Source organism: Solanum stenotomum, chromosome 9, assembly GCF_019186545.1.
Source record: "Solanum stenotomum isolate F172 chromosome 9, ASM1918654v1, whole genome shotgun sequence".
NCBI lineage: Eukaryota > Viridiplantae > Streptophyta > Magnoliopsida > Solanales > Solanaceae > Solanum > Solanum stenotomum.
The window spans coordinates 6,413,496-6,432,809 of NC_064290.1; the positions used below are offsets into that span (position 1 = coordinate 6,413,496).

Sequence of the window (19,314 nt, forward strand, 5' to 3'; positions counted from 1 at the left end):
AGTAAAAAAATTAAAATATATGTGTGAGGAGGATCAAATATACCCCATATGGACTATATTTTTTTCAAAAAGAATATATTTAAAAAATTGAAAAGATAAATTAAAACCAATTTTTTCCATTAGAGAAAAAAAGTATATGTGAATCACTTGTATAACAGATATGAGACTCTTTCATAACGATAAATATATACTCTCTAAATAATAAAATTAAAGAATATATCAAATTCTTTTCCCTTCTTTTTTAATTAAAAAGTCGGGAGCTTGTCAAAGAAATGATGTAAATGGATGTCCACAGACTCCTAAAATCTCCTTTGATCATGCCATAAAAAGTTCCTAAAATCTCCTTTGATCATGCCACAAAAAGTTACTATTTGAGTTTGACATTTGGAATTTGACAACAGCTGGACTTCCATATATATCGGTATGGCAAACATGCTTTTTGCATCTGAACAATATAATATCTACCAGTGATTCTCAATATAAAATACTTTTGTGGGAGTTTTCTAACCGATAACTATCACTTAAGAGCTATTGTGATGTTATACCGTTTTGCCTCACGCTGCCAGGGCCGTCCTATACCTTGCCGAGGGTATAGAACCTGACTACTAAGTGGATCCACTAGTCTATGCTAAAAAGCACCAAGGAATCATCTAAAAAGTATATATGACTCTTTTCTACCCAAGATGACTACATGGTTTATGGGGGCTGAGAGTTGTTTGAACTTTCCCCCATGTCGGTGCTCAATACTACTCCCAAAATATAATACTAGCTCTTATGTTTAAAAATATAACTTATTTCTGTGGTTTGAGATAATTGCTCAAAACTTAGATCAAAGACTATCTTGGAAAACAAAGTTTCCTCTTTTGCTTAATTGTGAAAGCATTTACTCTTTACTGAAAAACTAGCTTAAAGGCTCTTTTAGAAATCAAAGTTTCATTTATTGTTTAAATGTGAAAACATTTTACTCTTTGGGAATACATAGTCCCCATATACTTTTTTTCGAAGAAATTCAATCTTTAATTTACTCTTTACTCAACTCAAAACTCAAGTCTTAAAACAAAGTTAAAACATTTGTAAAAGACTTTTGGAAAATTCTATGAACTTCTCTTGACTTGACTCTTAACTTTCCTTGAATTGAATTATGGATTCAAGGTTCATGATCTGATGTTTATGGAGGATTTCATGATGTTTAGACATACCTTAGAGTGTAGAAATCAACTAGAAAACATAGGTACGTTGCAAGGGAACTCAAACGGAAAGAGGTGGGAAAGGGTGGAGAACCTGGCGTCCCTAGCGTTCTGAGTGGCGCGGGGAGCCAGAGCTTAAACTTAAGAACCTGGGTTGGGGCGCACTGGTTGGCGCGGTGCCTCGGAGCCCAAACTACAGAACCCCAAGTGGGGCGCTCTGGCTGGCGCGGCGCCCCAGACCCCTTCCCAGAAAATCCTTGATTTTTCTTGCTCGTTTTTCAATTTTAAACCCTCTAGATTCAATTGGTTCTTTCCCCAAACACTTAGATTCGACTACATAACCAAAATATGCAAGAATCTACTTAAAACGACATTTAATTTCATAAATTTAAATCAAGAACTTCTCAACAACTTCAACAATCAAGAATCCAATAGAAACTTCAAACAAATCCATCAAGAACTCAATTTCTATACTTGCAAGAACACAATTTCGCTGAATAAAATCATGATTGGCGCGTGGGTGAACTAGCCGAAAGCTTTGTGATCTCACATACCTCGTAGGGATTAACTCTTGGCGAAATCCATAAGTCTAGCTTCAAGAACTTGACGATTCCTTGCTTCTTCTCCTCTTCTTTTCTCCTCTCAAAACCCTAACTTATTTTGAAAAAGCGTAAACTGAATCCAATCAGTTTAGACCCCAACTTAATTAATTGGGTAATGAAAAGACCATAATACCCTTCTAAAATTCGGTTTTGACTTTCCTTATTTAGACAGCCCAACTTCAAATGGACATATCTCCCTCATACGAACTCGAAACTGAGCAAACTCGGTGGTGTTGGAAAGATAATTCAAAGATCTTTCCTACGGTATCTTGTAGAACACCTAACTCATTTTGATCTAGGAGTTATGATCATTTGAAGTTGACCCAAAACTCATAAATAACTTAGTCAAACTTTTCAAATTTGATTATTTCCAAAAATAGTTTCTTTCTAATTCTAAGTCTTTCTAGTAGTGGGGTGTTATCGAATGATCATTCATATGGAATTGAATCACATGATGAACGGTCTTGAAAGTTGTAATGATTAATTTTGTCCATTTTTTTGCTTTTCGACCACAGTGAATTGGTAGTCAATTAGTCATCAATATTATAAAGACATAATTATGATATATCATCATTTCAATTTGTCGGGCTTCACGTACACGTTTAATAATAATCCATATGTGACTTTTATAGCTCATCCACAATATAACACTTTTCATCTCTACTTATAGGTGAGGAATTCTTTTTTGTAATGAATAAAAAGATAACGGGGTGATAATTGAATAAATAAATGAAACAAATATTACATAAATTATAAGGTATAATAAGGTAGAGTAATGAATGAAATGAAGAGTCGAAGGTTATAGGAGTTATAAGGTTATAGTAATAAGCTTTCTCTTTTATCCATGCATGGGAAGAGAATCCTTTTGCTTTGTTAAAATGGCAAAAATTAAAATAAAATTAAAACAATACAACATGATTCTCCATACGATAGAATATGATTAGATTTATAATTATAAATGAATAAATGAACAGAGAAAACGTACGAGATGGGCAATCTAATATCAATAAATATTATTATTATACATAGTAAAAGAAAGAAAAAAAAAAGGAACATTGTTCAAAGGCATTTCGAAGCAATCAAAAACTTTAAAGCTACTTGGTTGGCTTCTTCACATTACCCCATCTACTCTTTTTTAGAGAGTCGTCTCGTCGTGTTTTGCATATTTTTAATGTCATGGTTTGTATAACTAGTGTGCAACGTGACCTTCTAATCTTTTTTTATAAGGTCCGAACTCGTATCAACAATACATTACGTTGTCAATGAACTAAGCTATTGAGATTTTCCACTAAAAACCGATCTCAAGTTGAAGGTGGGTAGTGAGGTTTATTCTCACTACTAAAAAGTTATGGAATTAGTGAAGTGAGTGATACAGTTACACATTGATATTAGAGTAGGTAGAGGTTCTGATATCGAATCTCACCATAATTCATATCAAAAATAATTTCCACGTGTTCTGAGATCGAATCTCACAAATGTTTTCCTTTTCCACTTCAAAAAATTCAGTATTTGCTATTGTATTAGGAAGAGAAGAATTCTCAAAGAATTTTACTCAGCAGCCAAATAGTTTGTCTTCCTGTCTTGTAGTAATTATATTTTGTTGTCCGTGTTGCTATTGTAGAGAAGACTTGTTTAGTCCCGAGAAAACATTTCACATAGTTGAAATAGTTTCTTAAGACTGTGTAACACGACTCAATAATTATTGTTGTTATTATATACCCGTAGATCCGGCGAACAAAAAGATATGGAGAAAAGCGAGTCTAAAGCTAAGAAGCACTTTGTGCTTGTTCATACGCTAGGGCATGGAGCCTGGTCCTGGTACAAGATTGTTGCATTGATAAGATGTTCAGGACATAATGTCACAGCTCTTGACTTGGGTGGTTCAGGAATCAACCCGAAACAGGCCCTCGAAATCCCAAATTTTTCTGATTACTTGAGTCCGCTAATGGAGTTCATGACTTCACTTCCTACTGATGAAAAAATAGTTCTTGTAGGCCATAGCGTTGGTGGACTCGCCATTTCTAAAGCCATGGAAACCTTCCCTGAAAAGATTTCTGTTGCTGTATTTCTTAGTGGTGTAATGCCTGGTCCAAATATCAGTGCATCCACCGTCTACACTGAGGTACGAATTAACGATTTTCCATATTCTCAACTTTAATCTGTACTGTTTGTTTAAACTTTTTACATATTTGAAACTAAATTTATAGATACTTCATTATATATAGACAATCAATGCAATAATACGTGAACTTGATAATCGGGTTACATACCACAATGGACCTGAGAATCCTCCTACCACCTTCATCCTAGGTCCCAAGTTCTTGGAAACTAATGCTTACCATTTGAGCCCAATTGAGGTAAGCAAATCATAATAGTACTGTCATTGAAATTTATAACCAATTTGGAACTGATTTAAATTGGGGTTTTCCCTAGGATTTGGTGCTGGCCACTACACTAGTAAGGCCATTTTATTTATACAGTGCGGAAGATGTTTCTAAGGAGATAGTACTTTCAAGCAAAAGATATGGATTAGTTAAGCGAGTGTTCATTGTTGCTGCTGAAAATGAAGCTCTGAAGAAGGAATTTTTCAAATTGATGATTGAAAAGAATCCACCAGATGAAATGGAAGTGATCGAGGGGTCTGACCACGCGACCATGATGTCTAAGCCCCAACAGCTTTATACTACTCTTCTCAGCATTGCCAACAAGTATACCTGATACCTTTCAATTTGACATTTCAATCATTTTCTTTCGATTGTAATTTCAGCGTTTGGAATTAGCATCAATAAACAACCTCTATTTCCTGAAATTACTGAATTTTTTAGTTCAATTTGATTAAATCTCACCAATGGGAAGAGGATGCAGATGTTAATATTGATAACTTAAGCTTGAAGATGAGCACTGCTAAATACACAAGACGATAGTAGCATTTAGTGGAATGCATGTGGGTAGGATGTACTTTGGCAAACCAAGAAGCTAAGGCACAAGCCTAGCCTTCTCAATCACTACAACAAAAACAGCTTTTAGCGGCAATAAATATGCACATTAACAAAAACGGCTAAAAATTTTACCGACATTATTATCTCTCTACAAGCATTGACGTATCCTCAAAATTAATGGTCTATATATTGTTGTTCATTATCTCATGCAAGGCACTTTTCCCTCTCTTAATAGTGCTTTGTTGGTCTCTAATATAGTCCTTGTAAACAATGGGCCGATAATTGCTTTCACTCTTTTCTTTGATAAGTGGGCTTGCAGGTTGAACTATTGCGTCCATTTTTGGGCCATGACCCACTGCTATAGAGATCCTAGCCGCCTCCGCATTGACTACTGCTCGATGCTCTACGCTCTTGTATTTCCCATTGCTCAATACCTGAGAATATAATTCACGCAGTATGTTTAAATTTGAGAGGATCAGTAACGTATCAGTTTTTTAATTCAATCTCTTTTGATCAATTCAATTCAATTTATAAAAGTTTGGGTTGATTTATGCGAATTATATGACCCAACTGGCCCATAGAAGAATTGTCAAAAACTTTTATAAAATCAGTTTTTAATTAAATAAATTATAAGAAGAAAGTAAAGAACTGGAACGTAGTGTGTTTTAAACTGTCTTAGCCAATCTTTTTATTTGAAAGTACGGTAATTATTTGATACTCACTGTCAAAGTATATAAGTTAAATTGAAAGCAAAAATAATGACACTAACCTCCAAATAATCTCCTAGATTGACAACAAAAGTGCCAGGGACATGGGGGACAGAGTACCATGTTTGATTGTGTTTAATTTGCAAGCCAGGAATACCATTGTCCATTAAAATAGTGAGACCACCATGATCTGAATGTGGAGCAAGTCCCAATGTCTTGTTAGGCTCAGGACATGCTGGATAATAATTTGCAGCTATTATTTGAGTCCCTTCAACTCCAAGTGAACTCTCTATGTAATCTGGATCAAGCCCTAATCCTTCTGATATTGCAATAAATATTTTTACCCTAAGTTGCCAAACTTCCTTTAAGTACTCCTTTGTAATGTGCCTTCACACATGCATATACATGTAACAAAATTGATTGTAAGAATTCACTTATTCCAATAACTAAAAAACCTGACTTGAATCATCCTGTATTAAAAGCTAAATTAGCTAAAGATATGTCATATATAATTACTATGGAGACTCAGCATGGCTCAATAATCTTTTATATATAATTTTCCGATAGTATTGCATGTAATGTAGGCTTAGCCATTTTAAAACCATCAACTGCTAGGAAAATTATAAGGTATGATGATAATTACTTACTTGTAGGTAGGAGGATTATCTGGCCAAAGGTGATAGGTATGTGAAACAAGACCACCATAGTGCCTCAAAAAGTCCCTCCAATGAAGGGCATGCTTTCTGGTAGTGTTCAAGCTTGTTCCATATCTAACTGGATCCATCACATTTTCTGAACAATATCTCATTTTCTCTTCTAATGGAAGATTGAAAAACTCTTCTATGACTTTAAGCATTTCATCCATGATAGAGGTCTTTATACCATGATTAGTCACCTGTAGAATTTGCAACTAATAAATATTTATCTTTTAAAAAGATTTGATTAAATAATTTTAATCATATATAAATACGTAGCATCCCAACGTAAAGATTTTGCAGTTTGCACTATATCATTTCATATACGTGTTTGGACCCAAGATTCATTTTTTTTTTAATCATAGTATTAAAGTCAGGTCCATCCTAATTGCTATATGTTATATTGTCCATGCTTCTGATGTACAGTTCTGAGATACATGGATGTTTATTCTCCCACATTGGCTGTGGATGATTGTTCGATCTCCTTATATGAGCTTAGACTATCCTCCATTCAATATTAATCCACAAGTAAATTTAGCTTAAAATTGAAAATATAAAAGAGAGAGAGAGAGTTGGTAAAGTTAAGTTACCCTAAAGAATCCCCATTGAGCACATGCAGAACTAATGGCATGTATAGTTGATAGTCTTTGCTCATCAGCTCCATTGAGGCCACTCATATCTATATCTGGAATCGAACCATCAATGGCCAATGATGGCCTCTCACCTTCTGGAATTGGCAAAACAAACTGGGAAGGCAACATTTTCATGTCCTTTGAATTGTCAACTAAGTACTTTACACCTTTTTTGTAATCAATTTCAATAGTAATATTATTATTAGTCAAAATGCTAGTGGAGATTGAGGGAGAAGGAGAAGAAGTAATTAGAGCCATTAACTTGGCTGTTGGATGAAATGGGGCTTTATTTTTTGTGTTTTTGATGAAGTTTTTCTTTGCCACGCGTTGTTGGTCTTCGGAGCAATAGGCCTTGTGGCATTGTACATGCAGATTAAGACAAAAATTTGGAAACTAGCTAACGGAAGTAACGATGCTCTTTCACTAGTTTTTTTTTTTCTCGTTTGAGTATCTATATTGGAATCTGATTATTTTGAATTTGTGCCGCGTAGAGCCCAATTCAAAGGGAAGTATCCTATCAAGAATATTTTCGTACCCAATATTCAAACTCGAGACTTCGAATTAAGAGAAAAGCAATTTCATCCACATCACCATCGAGATTTCGAATTAAGAGAAAAGTAGTTTCATCCACAACACTATATCGATTGATGTATTTCATGGCACCACACAACTTAGATGAGTGCATACAGCATTGATACCGTACCGTAGGTAAGTTGCTAGTGTTGCAATGTCATTCTCCACAAGTAGGTAAGTGGGTTCTCCCTAGAAATTTCGAAAAGATATCACAACATAAGAAAATCAAAGCCAAGAACAATAAATACGTCTTAAATCAACAGATGCATGGCATGTCAAGTCACAAGTGTATCAATCCCGTGAAAGAAAGAGGTTGATGGACCCAGCTATCCGAAGAAGAACTTTCTTTGTCCCATCTTTTCTTACTGACTTTCCTAGTTTAGATAGCGTATCGAGAATTATGTCAAAATACACCAAGACCTGGGCCCAGGTTCTCTTTCTTGAGGCCCAGGTTCTCTTTCTTCAAGAAAGAGTAGCTTTAAATAACTCGGTTCCAAACACATCAAACAAGCAAGTGACTCCCCTTCCTTAGCGTATCCGCCCATTAAGGCATTCTTCCTTCTTGCGTATGTGTTATAGCTCATAGCTCTAATCCCCAATTCCTTGGTGAAAAGAGTTGTCACCCTTAAATCATCGAAAAAAGAAAAGAAGGAACCACTATAATGACCGCGGGTAGAACTATCGTACTTTTTGCAATCCTTCTTTTGAGCCTGACCTTTATCGTTCGTAGAGATTATTTTCGTTTGAATAAAAAATATGGCTTTCGACTTGTCTTTATCATATATATATATATTCGATTTTCCATCTCGTTAGTTGGGTGTTGTTTACGCACCAATTTTCTATCTCACTTTGGTGTTTATTTACTGGTAGTTTTTTTCTTTTTTGTTGTTTTAAGTGTTGGTTCGGGAGGAGGGCAGTCACTTCCTCTTCCGGGCTCTTCCAATCCATCAAACTCCTCCTCGAAAGATTCGTTCGCACTCCAGATCATGTAAACACCTGATGAAGATAAAAATTTATCGAAGATGAGGGTGCCGTCATGTGATGATCAACGTAGTCACAGGGTCCATAGATAAGACCTTGTCAGGATAATATATATACTCTATGGTTTACTTGTCTTTGGAATTTCTGTCCTCTTTCCAATTTCCATTTTCGTCATCTGATTTCCTACTACATCATCTTCCTTTGGTTATTCAAGTGATACAAAGCATCTTCTACTAGTACAATTATTAGTAGCATAACTTTTATCCATCAAAAATTACCTTAGTTATATGAAAAGAAATTAGGAATAATTGGTACAACCCACAACACTACATTATATCTACGTATTTAAGTTTTTATGTTTTCAATCGCATAATTCACTATTTTCTTACCCAAGTGTTTAAAAACTTAGTATACAACATTATACACTCGATATATAGCATTATACAAAACTCTCATTTTATTTTTACAACAATGTTTACAAACTCTATATACAATATCATACACCCAAATATACAAATATTGTTCAAAATTATAAGATGGTTTTATATAACCATAGTTATTATTATTATACACTATTATACAAAAACTTCGTCTTATTCCTGAGATCCAAGAACCAAATCCAATATTCAAAACACCTAAATTTCACATTTAGGCTCCTCAAAGCATACCTGATCTTTTGCAGCATTATTCACTCGAAATGTAGCTTATTTGTTAAAATGTGGTTTTCAAACTTCGAAAGAACCAAGATTCAACAATAACTGATTATGAAGTTTTTGCTTCTTGTTCGGGCTATATATCATCCTTAAATCAATGGGTTAACCATGCTTTTTAGCTTCAAACAGCATTCTCCAACAAATTCTGATCAAGAAATTCGTGTGAAAATGTGAACTATCAACTTAGCTCAAGCTGTTCATCAATGGAGATTTATATTCTAGAGAGAAATACAGAAGAGGACATTTGGAAATGTAAATTGTATTGATCTGAAAAGGAAGCTAGCGTTATGTGTATAAAGGAAAAAATGTTGAACTAATTTCCTAACTAACTACTTTTACAGCTGGACAATTAACCACAATTCTAACTAACCCGTAACAATATTAACAACCCAAAATGCCATGTGCCAATAAACTCCTCAGACCAAAGCGCGCAGCTTGCAACTATATATTTTTTTTTTCCAGATTTGTTCTTCAACTGAAATCGCAGAGAAACACATCCCGATCAAAGGAATGACCAGATTTCTTTTTTGAATGAATAGGTAATATCATTTTGACGTATACGTCAATACTTATAATTGTATACACCGCCTAAATAAATATATACAATAGCAATGCAATTGACTTTATATATATCCTAATAAATAAATGTATATAAACACAGTAACTTTTCTGTATACACCTCTTTTCACATTATGTATATTAATAAATGTAGAGGAAACTTCACAAATAGCCAATAAAATAAATTTAATTATGATCCATAGCTATAGTTTGCTAATTGCGATTCGTAGCTACATGTTAGAGGAAGGAGAGAGGCGAGCGAGATTGGGAGAGGGAGGAGAGAGACAGACGAGAGAGGCGAATTGTAAATGTATATGTATATCTGTCAGATAATTGTATATATATATGTAATTGGTATACATATGTATTTGTATATCTGGCAAGTGAGATTGGGAGAGGGAGGAGAGAGGCAAGCAAGATTGGGAGAGGGCAGAGAGTGGAGAGAGGCTAATTTTATTTGTATACTTTTTTTTGGTTGTCTACCCAGTGTCCGGAGCCCGCATTGAAGCCCCGACTAAATCTGGATCGTGCTTCGCAGGGCCCATTCAGGGATGGCGCTCTCAACAGAATTTTCTCCATACCAGGGCTCGAAGTCGAGACCTCTGGTTAAGGATGGACCAATGCCACCACTGCACCACAATTCATGTTGGTGTATTTGTATATTTGTCATATAATTGTGTCTATATATGTATAATTTGTATTTGTATTTGTATATGTATAAAAGAGTAGAGAGGCGAGAGAGAGGAAGAGAGGAGAGAGGCGACGTAATTATAGCAAAAATTAAGTTGTGAGTGGTAATTAATGGAACTAAAGCTATGTTAGTTAATTAACTAGTATATGTTTGTTTATCCGCGTAATTTCCCCATAAATGTATATAAATACGGTAATCTTTATATATACATATTGAAGTTACTCTGTCACAATCAATGTATATTTTGAATCAAATTATAAAAATATGCATCAACTAAGTATACAACAATCATATGTGCAATCTACTTCATGTATGCATAAAATTGTCTTCATTGATGCTCAGATTATTTCCTTCAACACTATATTTACAGCTACATATATCAACTTCTTCAAGGTTCAAATGAAATATAATTGATTTTAATATTTGGATTTAATTAATAATTTCGATAAACTTGTAATTAAGAGCAACTCTCGGTGTATCATCTGTTGGTTGGTGATAAACCATAATGCAAGAGGTCATTCAAAATATATATATTTTTTATAATTGTGATATTCGAACAAGTTTACACACCTCAACTAATTTACGAAATATTTATAACCTCTCACGACCAAATCTAAGATTAAAAATAATCACCTAATATTCTTTGTTCCGCTATTGAAATTTGAATGAGGCAACCACCTATAAATGACATCCAATGATGGCCTCAGGGGAAATAATTGGCAAATATTTAACATGATAATCCCAAAATCTAATGATGTTAATTATGTGTGATAAACTTTTATTATAGCACTAATGATTTCCTACAGACTAATATGGTTTTAGAGGTCGACTGCTATGAGTGTAAGCACTACAATTATTTGGTCTTCTTTTTGGTTTAGTTTATGCGCTATGTATGTAATTAATTAGAATTTCTTATAGGCACGGACCATAATTATGATTCACTCATAGCCTGCCACATTTAATTTTAATACTAACAAATATATACTCAGGACATTTGACATAATTATAACGTCCTATCTGACAAGTGACAAATTAGTTAAATCTCCATTATTTTTTCTTGCCTATCAGTGGAACATTCATTTGATTCTGGTGATGTTTAATTATACTTTGTACTAATTAATCAATACACCGTGTGCTCTTTAGGCCGGTGTGGTTTGTGTTCAAAAATAGTGATGTTTGCCGATATGGGTGTAGGTTTTTACAAATAATTCACTTTCGGTTTCTTTTACTGGTCACATTTCACTTATCAAAGATCAAATTGCATGAACTTTTATTAATATTTTAAGATGTATTTTTTTCATCATATTAATATGAGAAATATTGTAACTTCTTATTTTTCTTATACTTTTAGAATATATAAATTTTAAATTTAAAGTAATGAATTATTTTAATTTAGCTTAGAAAGAAGTCAAATTGACTTTGATAAAACGAAACATGACAAGTAAAAAGTAACGAGCAAAGCATAATTTTATATATATATATATAGAGAGAGAGAGATCACACTTGAAATAAAACAGTGTAGTATATTACTCTGTTCTCTACTAAACATGTTTTTCTAGAGAACATTGTTATGATTTTAAATAGATTATCTATCATTACATATATATTTGAAAGAGTTATTATTAGTGCGGAAATATTGGTTGTACGTCGGAGATAAAAAATAATTTTCTATAGCCTATGGTTAATTAATAATAATGGGGATCAATATTGAGGTCAAACTTGTTTACCATATAGTTTTGGCTGAGCTAATAACATTACACATGATGAAGTCTTATGGTGTATACATTTTACAAATGATCGTATTATGACTTATGTGATTGACGAAACTAGCGATTGTGTTAATAAACCACAAGGTTGAAAATATGGATAATATATAGAAACGTTAATATATAGGCTTAGCCCATGGGGCTGACCTATCCTAAACCTTATTCGATAAGATTTGACTAAGATTTTTCGTTAAAAGTTAAAACTAACATTTTATAGCTCGAGTTTGATAAGTCCCGACTTGATCGGCGTTGGGCCGGCTGGGTGGGAAAATTATGTTTTATAACACAATTTTTTTGTTAATTCACGATGGAAAAAACCTCTATACTACCATCGGGTAGTGACATGTACTTCTATCCCAAACTTAAAAGTTAATTAAAGTACCACGTATAGGTAAGTGAAATAATATTGGAAAAGGTGGATATTATGAATATATAGAGTTGCTAAAGGAGGAAAATATTAATGGAAAGATGTGTGAGCAGGCTTAGGCAGGGCCAGCTACACTGGCAATGAGTTCAAAATTACATTACATAAAATAAATAATAATGGAGTAAAAATTGTAGGTTTGTCCCAAGTGAAGAAAAGAATATATATAAAAGGGCCACTTTCATTCCCTACAATAATACTTGCAGAAACAACAATGATGGTGTTATCTCTGCATGGGGGAATGGCGTGAATAACGCACTCATCATGTGCATTTCATCTCTCTTTATAAACTCCCTTTCCTTTCCTCTGTTCCGGGACCGAGCTAGAAATCTGAATATAAATTTAACAGAATTATTCAAAAGTTTTGTTTAAATAATATTTCGGTTTAAGAATTTTATTAAATAAAATTTAAATATTTGAGTATTAGATTTGGAACTCAGATATTATCACTTGTATGAAATTGTCATATAAAACACAAAATTCATAAAGTTAAAATTCCGACTCTATCCCTATCGATCCTCTTTTCCTAGCTCTCATACGAAAAAGATAGAACAATAATTTCCTTTGAGCATCAACAAAATCTTACTTTAAAGAAAGCCATCAAGTTTTAGTGATTGCATAATTCATAGTAGTATTATAATTACTCATGACAAATTCATCCGGATAAAGAAAAATAGAAGGGGAACAACGGGAATTGAACTAATTGTACCATTTAAACTACAAGTTGGTGGTTACAAGACTATAACAATAATAACTATTTTTGAATCCTAAATAAGTTGAAGTTGGCTATATAAATTTTAAAGTGAGAATTTACACATCTACAAACCCTAAGATTTTAGGTAGGCCTTTAAAACTTTTTAAGACTGGAAAGATGATGTTGCATTTGTCAAAATTTTGAGAGCCATATGTCAAAATATTATACAAGAAAATCTGCAAAATCTTTCAACACCATCATTCAAGCGTGCAAGCTATCCCTCTGATGGCTTTCTGCCAAAGCCCTTATTTTTATCATATAGTTTTTTTTTATATATATGTATGAAACTAAAATAATAATCACAAAAACCATAGACTTACGACCATTACACCGGAGAAGGCGGTTTGGTCTCTTTTAAGCTTTCTCTTTTATCCATGCATGGGAAGAGAATCCTTTTGCTTTGTTAAAAAGGCAAAAAATTAAAATAAAATAAAAACATTACAACATGATTCTCTATACGATAGAATATTATTAGATTTATAATTATAAATAAATAAATGAACAGAGAAAACGTACGAGATGGGCAAATCTAATATCAATAAATATAATTATTATACATAGTAAAAGAAAGAAAAAAGGAACATTGTTCAAAGGCATTTCGAAGCAATCAAAAACTTTAAAGCTGCTTGGTTGGCTTCTTCACATTACCCCATCTACTCTTTTTTAGAGAGTCGTCTCGTCGTGTTTTGCATATTTTTAATGACATGGGTTGTATAACTGGTGTGCAACGTCACCTTCTAATCTTTTCTTTACAAGGTCAGAAATCGAACTCTTATCAACAATACATTAGGTTGTTAATGAACTAAGCTTTTGAGATTTTCCACTAAAAACCGATCTCAAGTCGAAGGTGGGTAATGAGGTTTACTTTCACTACTAAAAAGTTTTGGAATTAGCGAGGTGTGTGATACGGTTACACACTGATATTAGAGTAGGTAGAGGTTCTGAGATCGAATCTCACCGTAGTTCATATCAAAAAGAATTTCCAGGTGTTTGATCCGTGGAAAAAATCATGCCAGCACGTGAGTGGCGTGTTGAGGATACAATAAAATAATAAAAGTGTGATCTCTCTAATAGCTTAAATTTTTAGATGAGATGGTCACACACTTCAACAGCTATGAAATTTATCGATAATCCCAGCTAATTTGTAAGTAGCTAAAAAGCTCCTAGTTAATTAAATATTATTATAATCAATCGTTAACATGTAGCTAAATACACGATTACCATAAGATTTTTATTGTTTAGCTATGAAAGTCTGTTTGTCCCTTAACATCTTATTTTCTTGGAAAATATTTTAATACATTGTGACCTTCTATTTCCTTCCTATTTTACGCATAAAATCCGACTCTTTCTCTATAGAATCCAATGATGAAGACACCACAGTGCTTGTGACTGACAATTACGATTCACCCTTTTAGGCAACTAGGATATACTATATATTTCATTGACTAATAATTCTATTGAATTGTTTTACTGTTTCGTTCTCTCTTTCAACTCGATACTTGTGTTAGAATTCAATTAAATTATATATACACTGAAAGTCCTATACTGGCCATAAGGCAGTCTCTACTCAAGGCGACTTTCATACTCAAGATTGAATTCTAAAATCTATATACATTAAAAATGGATAAATATTTATCATTTTACCACAATTAGTAATCACAGAGTTAAGTGGGTAAAAGAGACCGAATTCATCTCAACCCCCTTCAACGGAAGACTATACTTGGAAGACTACTGTGTCCTAGCTATAATGCTTTTTTAAAGCAAATTATGAAATCTGTTCCTTTTTATTCAATTATTAAGCTCTATCCAATTCTAGCTATAATGGTTGTTTCCTGCTTTTACAAAAACAAAAAAAAAAACATTATTTGCCATAAAAGCTACAAGAGTACAATTCCCTCCTATATATAGTTGAAAACTTGTTAGTACAAGTTTAATTTGTGACCAACTCATCTAAAGTTTAATTTGATAGTGAGAGCATATTTTTTAATTAATTACTTAATTATATTTATTTTTATAGGTTAAGTTACACGATATTTTTTATAATAAGGGGGGTGAAACTTGCACGAATCTAGGGGTCTACCTGTTTTGATTTGTACTAAAATATATGATTATTTCATCTAATAATTTAAGTAATTTCTTAAATATTTATGTCTTTGACAAACTTAATACAACTATACAAGCAATGCTGATTTTTCAGTCTTTCAATTCCTTTTCGCAAAATCACCCACCAGAAAAATAATACAAATAAATAAAAGAAATACTTTTATCCCCTAATTTATATGATATAATTTGAATTTTGAGAGTTATTTTTTTTTAATTTTAACTAGTGAATTCGGATATACAACTTTTAATGTTTTTGAAAAATAATTTACAGATTTAGAAACTATATAAAAGTATTATAAGTCATAAGAATTAACAATTTAAAATACTTAAAGAGCATAAATTATGATCAAATAATTTCTTGTTTGATTTTTAAAATTTAAATTATATTATATAAATTGAGACGGAGTGCATAACAAAAAAGTCAAAAAGGTCAAAAAACGAGCTAATACTTGACTTTTTACATCTAAAAGCTTAACACAAAATACTAAAAGAATGAGCAAATGTCGTTAAAAGGCAGTAATTTGGTCAACTAAAACGAAAAATACTTTGAAATAAGCGACTTATTGTGGGTGCTCTTCTGTTTTTCCTTTTTTTCGGTTTCAGTATCAGAAGCTCTTCTCAATATATTACTATTAATTAATTAATGAACATAACAATTATGGACTCTAGCTTTTAACAACTAATAATATATAAGTAAATATTTACAGTATGCTATTAGTTATTAATGATATTTAAAGGCAATTTTCATAAAAATATACTGCATCCATCTTAGAGTACTCGTTACATTTTATTTTTCAATAGGTAATTATAACTTATCTTTGAAGCTAAATTTAATAAGACTACTTTAATATTTTAAATTAAAATTTAACTAGTAAGAAATTATACAAAAAGTAGGGTAAATTGTAAAAAATTTCATATCAATAAAATAAAAAATAAAACTTAAAATATTGATTAAAATTCATATAATTTGACTTCCAAACCTATCAATAGCATAATTTTTTAAAAACATATTCTTAAGTCCTATTTATTTATATTAAAATTAAGATATTTAAATTTGTACTTAATGATTAAAATGTTATTTAGATTAGACAATTGAATAATTAAAATTATTTGTTATGTAATATTTGAATGCGTATATTTTAGTTATTTCTAATAAAACATATATAATTCAAATAAAAATAATTTAATATTAAAAAATATTTAATAAAATAAAAGTACTATTTGAATAAAAAGATGAAATATTTGTATTCACTAATTAATAGTGAAAATAATTAGTGATGGATAAATAAAGAAATATATTTAATGACCTAAGATGTTAATCATCTAAAGTGAGACTTTTATTAGGTGGAAATAAATGAGACATGTTATTTTTTTAAGGAAATTTCATAAATCGCAAAGATATTAAACTTAATAAGCATTTGTAATTATAATTTATCTTAATTATACTTCATAGTTATGATTTCGTTTGCTATGAATATTTTTGTTTGCATACTTTGCTGGTCAATATACGAACATGTAAGTGTATACAGATTTTGTGTTTATATATTTAAGATTTTTTCAGAACTTATATAAATCAAATGTATTAATATGATAATTATGTACAAATTAGGGTAAACATATATAAATTTTGAATTTATACAATTATAAACAGAATTATACAAATTTGAATGTCACCCACGTAAATATGATTATATATTAGAGGCGAAAAGTAATTTCTTCAAACTATAATTATGTTAAATAATTAACTAGTTTATATTTGTTTAGTAGCATAATCTTTCTTTATTTTATCTTATAAATTGCTTTGACCAAGTCAAAATATCATAGTGACGTGACTAATGTCTCAAATGTTGCATGATGTAGACTGATCGCCCAATATTCTGTTGATTATCATTAGGGGTGCGCATCGGTCGGTTCGGTTCGATTTTAGGTGTTATTGGTTCGGTTTATCGGTTTTCGGTTTGTAAATACTTCAAACCGATAACCAAACCAATAACATATTTCTTATCGGTTTTTGGTTAATCGGTTTATGGTACTTAACGATTCGGTTTTCGGTTTAACCAATAAGAAAATACTCATTTATATTAAATACACAATAAGAAAATTTTCAAATAAACCATATGATTTTTCTAGCATTTGGCATGAAAGTAATAATCATAAAAGTAACAATCATTTTTCTTGCAAGTTTAGACACTAGACACATTCAAAGGAAAAAGTGTGAAAGTAACAATCTTTTAACCATTAACAAAAAGTGTGAAAGTAACAATCGTTTAACCATTAACAATAAGACTAGTAAATTTAGTATAGTCTTATTGGGTTATCGGTTTAACCATTAACAAAAATTATAAAACCGGAAAACGAACCAATAACCCAATAAAAAAATTTGCAAAACCGTTTAAAAACTGTTAGCCCAATAACCCAATATCAATAAACCAATAGTGTTTTTTTCGGTTCGGTTTATTGGTTAAATCGGTTTTTGCACACCCCTAATTATCATGTCACCCTTTTTTCAATATTTATGAAATTAGCTTATTTTTGTGTGTAACTGTGCACCATATTTCTCTTTTAAAAAAAAAAAAAAAAAATCCTTGTGTAGAGTCTAAAGCTTCAACCAAGAATGCCTTCAATTAAAATATTATTAAATATAGATTGGTGAATTATGTCAAAAAGTTAGGTAACATTGCTTTTACATGAAGACCCCTCAAAAGTAAGACTTCCTTACTTGTAATTTTGTCCCCATTAACTTCAGCTTTTAGGTACAAGAACTCTGCATATATTGACATCACTTATTTGCAAGGGACCATTTAGATTTATCGTTTTATAATTTTGAGATAAATTATTTATAAATATCAAATAATTTTTTGAAATAAATATAAAGGTTGAATTAGAATTATTGAATTTATAGTTTCAGTAGTGATAGATACAGATGAAAAAATCAGTCCATAAAATTATGATCCGCTTAAACTGTTCAGGTTTGAACAGTAACTCACTTATTTAGTCTATTTTAATCCTCTTAATTCAGTCCATTTAAAATTGGACCGATGTGCTATTCAATTTGATCATTAAATAATTATATAATATAGTAAAGATCAGATTTGAAATTTAAAAGCATCACTAGTAAAATTAATTTATTAAAATATATTTTAAAATAAAATATTTAAAACAATATATCAGATCAATATAGATCAAATAATATGAAATAATTATCATTGGGAAACAGGATAAGTTAACGAAATAAGATATATAGTTCATTTTTACACAAATGATAGTCTTGGTCAATTGTGGCATTAATTTGATTAATAGACACACCAATGTGTGCAAAAAGATTTTCATAAATAAGGAATTACCATTAATATTGTGGGCACAATAGCTGTCAAAATTAAAATAAATTTGCTAGTACATAATTATATCCCTTGGACAATTGCTGGAACAGCTTCTGAAATTGGTTCCAGTAGGTAATACATAAGTATATTTTTGTTGTTGGGCAAAATTTTTGGATGATAAATATCTTTAAAAATGAAGAAAATGGCTTACTTAATAAATATAGAAAAAATAGATTTCATACATCGTGTGTATGTCCATCTCATCTAAAAGTTTAAGTAATTAGAGAGAACATATTTTTATTATTTAATTATTTTCTCAAACAATATATAGGTACTCATATCTAGAGAGTTTACACTATAGTATCTTGATAATTAATAAATTAAGGACACTAGGTTATTATTTGATTATTTTTTACCTTAATCAAGTTCCTAAGATACTGTGAGTTGTTGTAACACTAAGACAGTTTTTATAAATTACATAACAAGTAGTAAAAATTGGATAAGTCTGAGGAATAAATCAAGAAAAATTGTACGTCCTCCTTTTCATTTTAATTGATTTGATTTCATTAATTATGCTTTAAACTATTTAAATTAACTGGTCTACTTTATTTAGTTATTTAATGATAAGAGTAATTGTATACATTGAAATTTCATAATACTCTACTAGAC

The 19,314-nt window shown here is 31.3% G+C and overlaps 1 protein-coding gene and 1 pseudogene across 1 annotated transcript; one reads left to right on the forward strand and one right to left on the reverse strand.

The window, feature by feature from the left end:
• Positions 1-3,517: 3,517 nt before the first annotated feature.
• LOC125877833 (methyl jasmonate esterase 1-like) lies at positions 3,518-4,600 on the forward strand. The gene is made up of 3 exons (XM_049559102.1): positions 3,518-3,911; positions 4,015-4,146; positions 4,223-4,600. The coding sequence occupies exons 1-3, from the start codon at positions 3,534-3,536 to the stop codon at positions 4,505-4,507; spliced, it is 795 nt and encodes a 264-aa protein (XP_049415059.1). The 5' UTR covers positions 3,518-3,533; the 3' UTR covers positions 4,508-4,600.
• A 310-nt stretch (positions 4,601-4,910) lies between these two features.
• On the reverse strand, positions 4,911-8,482 carry LOC125876200 (protein DOWNY MILDEW RESISTANCE 6-like; annotated as a pseudogene).
• Positions 8,483-19,314: the final 10,832 nt, after the last annotated feature.

Bases quoted from the DNA above. Each gene is read 5' to 3' on its own strand.
- LOC125877833 (XM_049559102.1), top strand. From the start codon at position 3,534: ATGGAGAAAAGCGAGTCTAAAGCTAAGAAGCACTTTGTGCTTGTTCAT. The intron at 3,912-4,014 runs GTACGAATTAAC...CATTATATATAG, and splicing joins CATCCACCGTCTACACTGAG to ACAATCAATGCAATAATACG. The intron at 4,147-4,222 runs GTAAGCAAATCA...GGTTTTCCCTAG, and splicing joins ACCATTTGAGCCCAATTGAG to GATTTGGTGCTGGCCACTAC.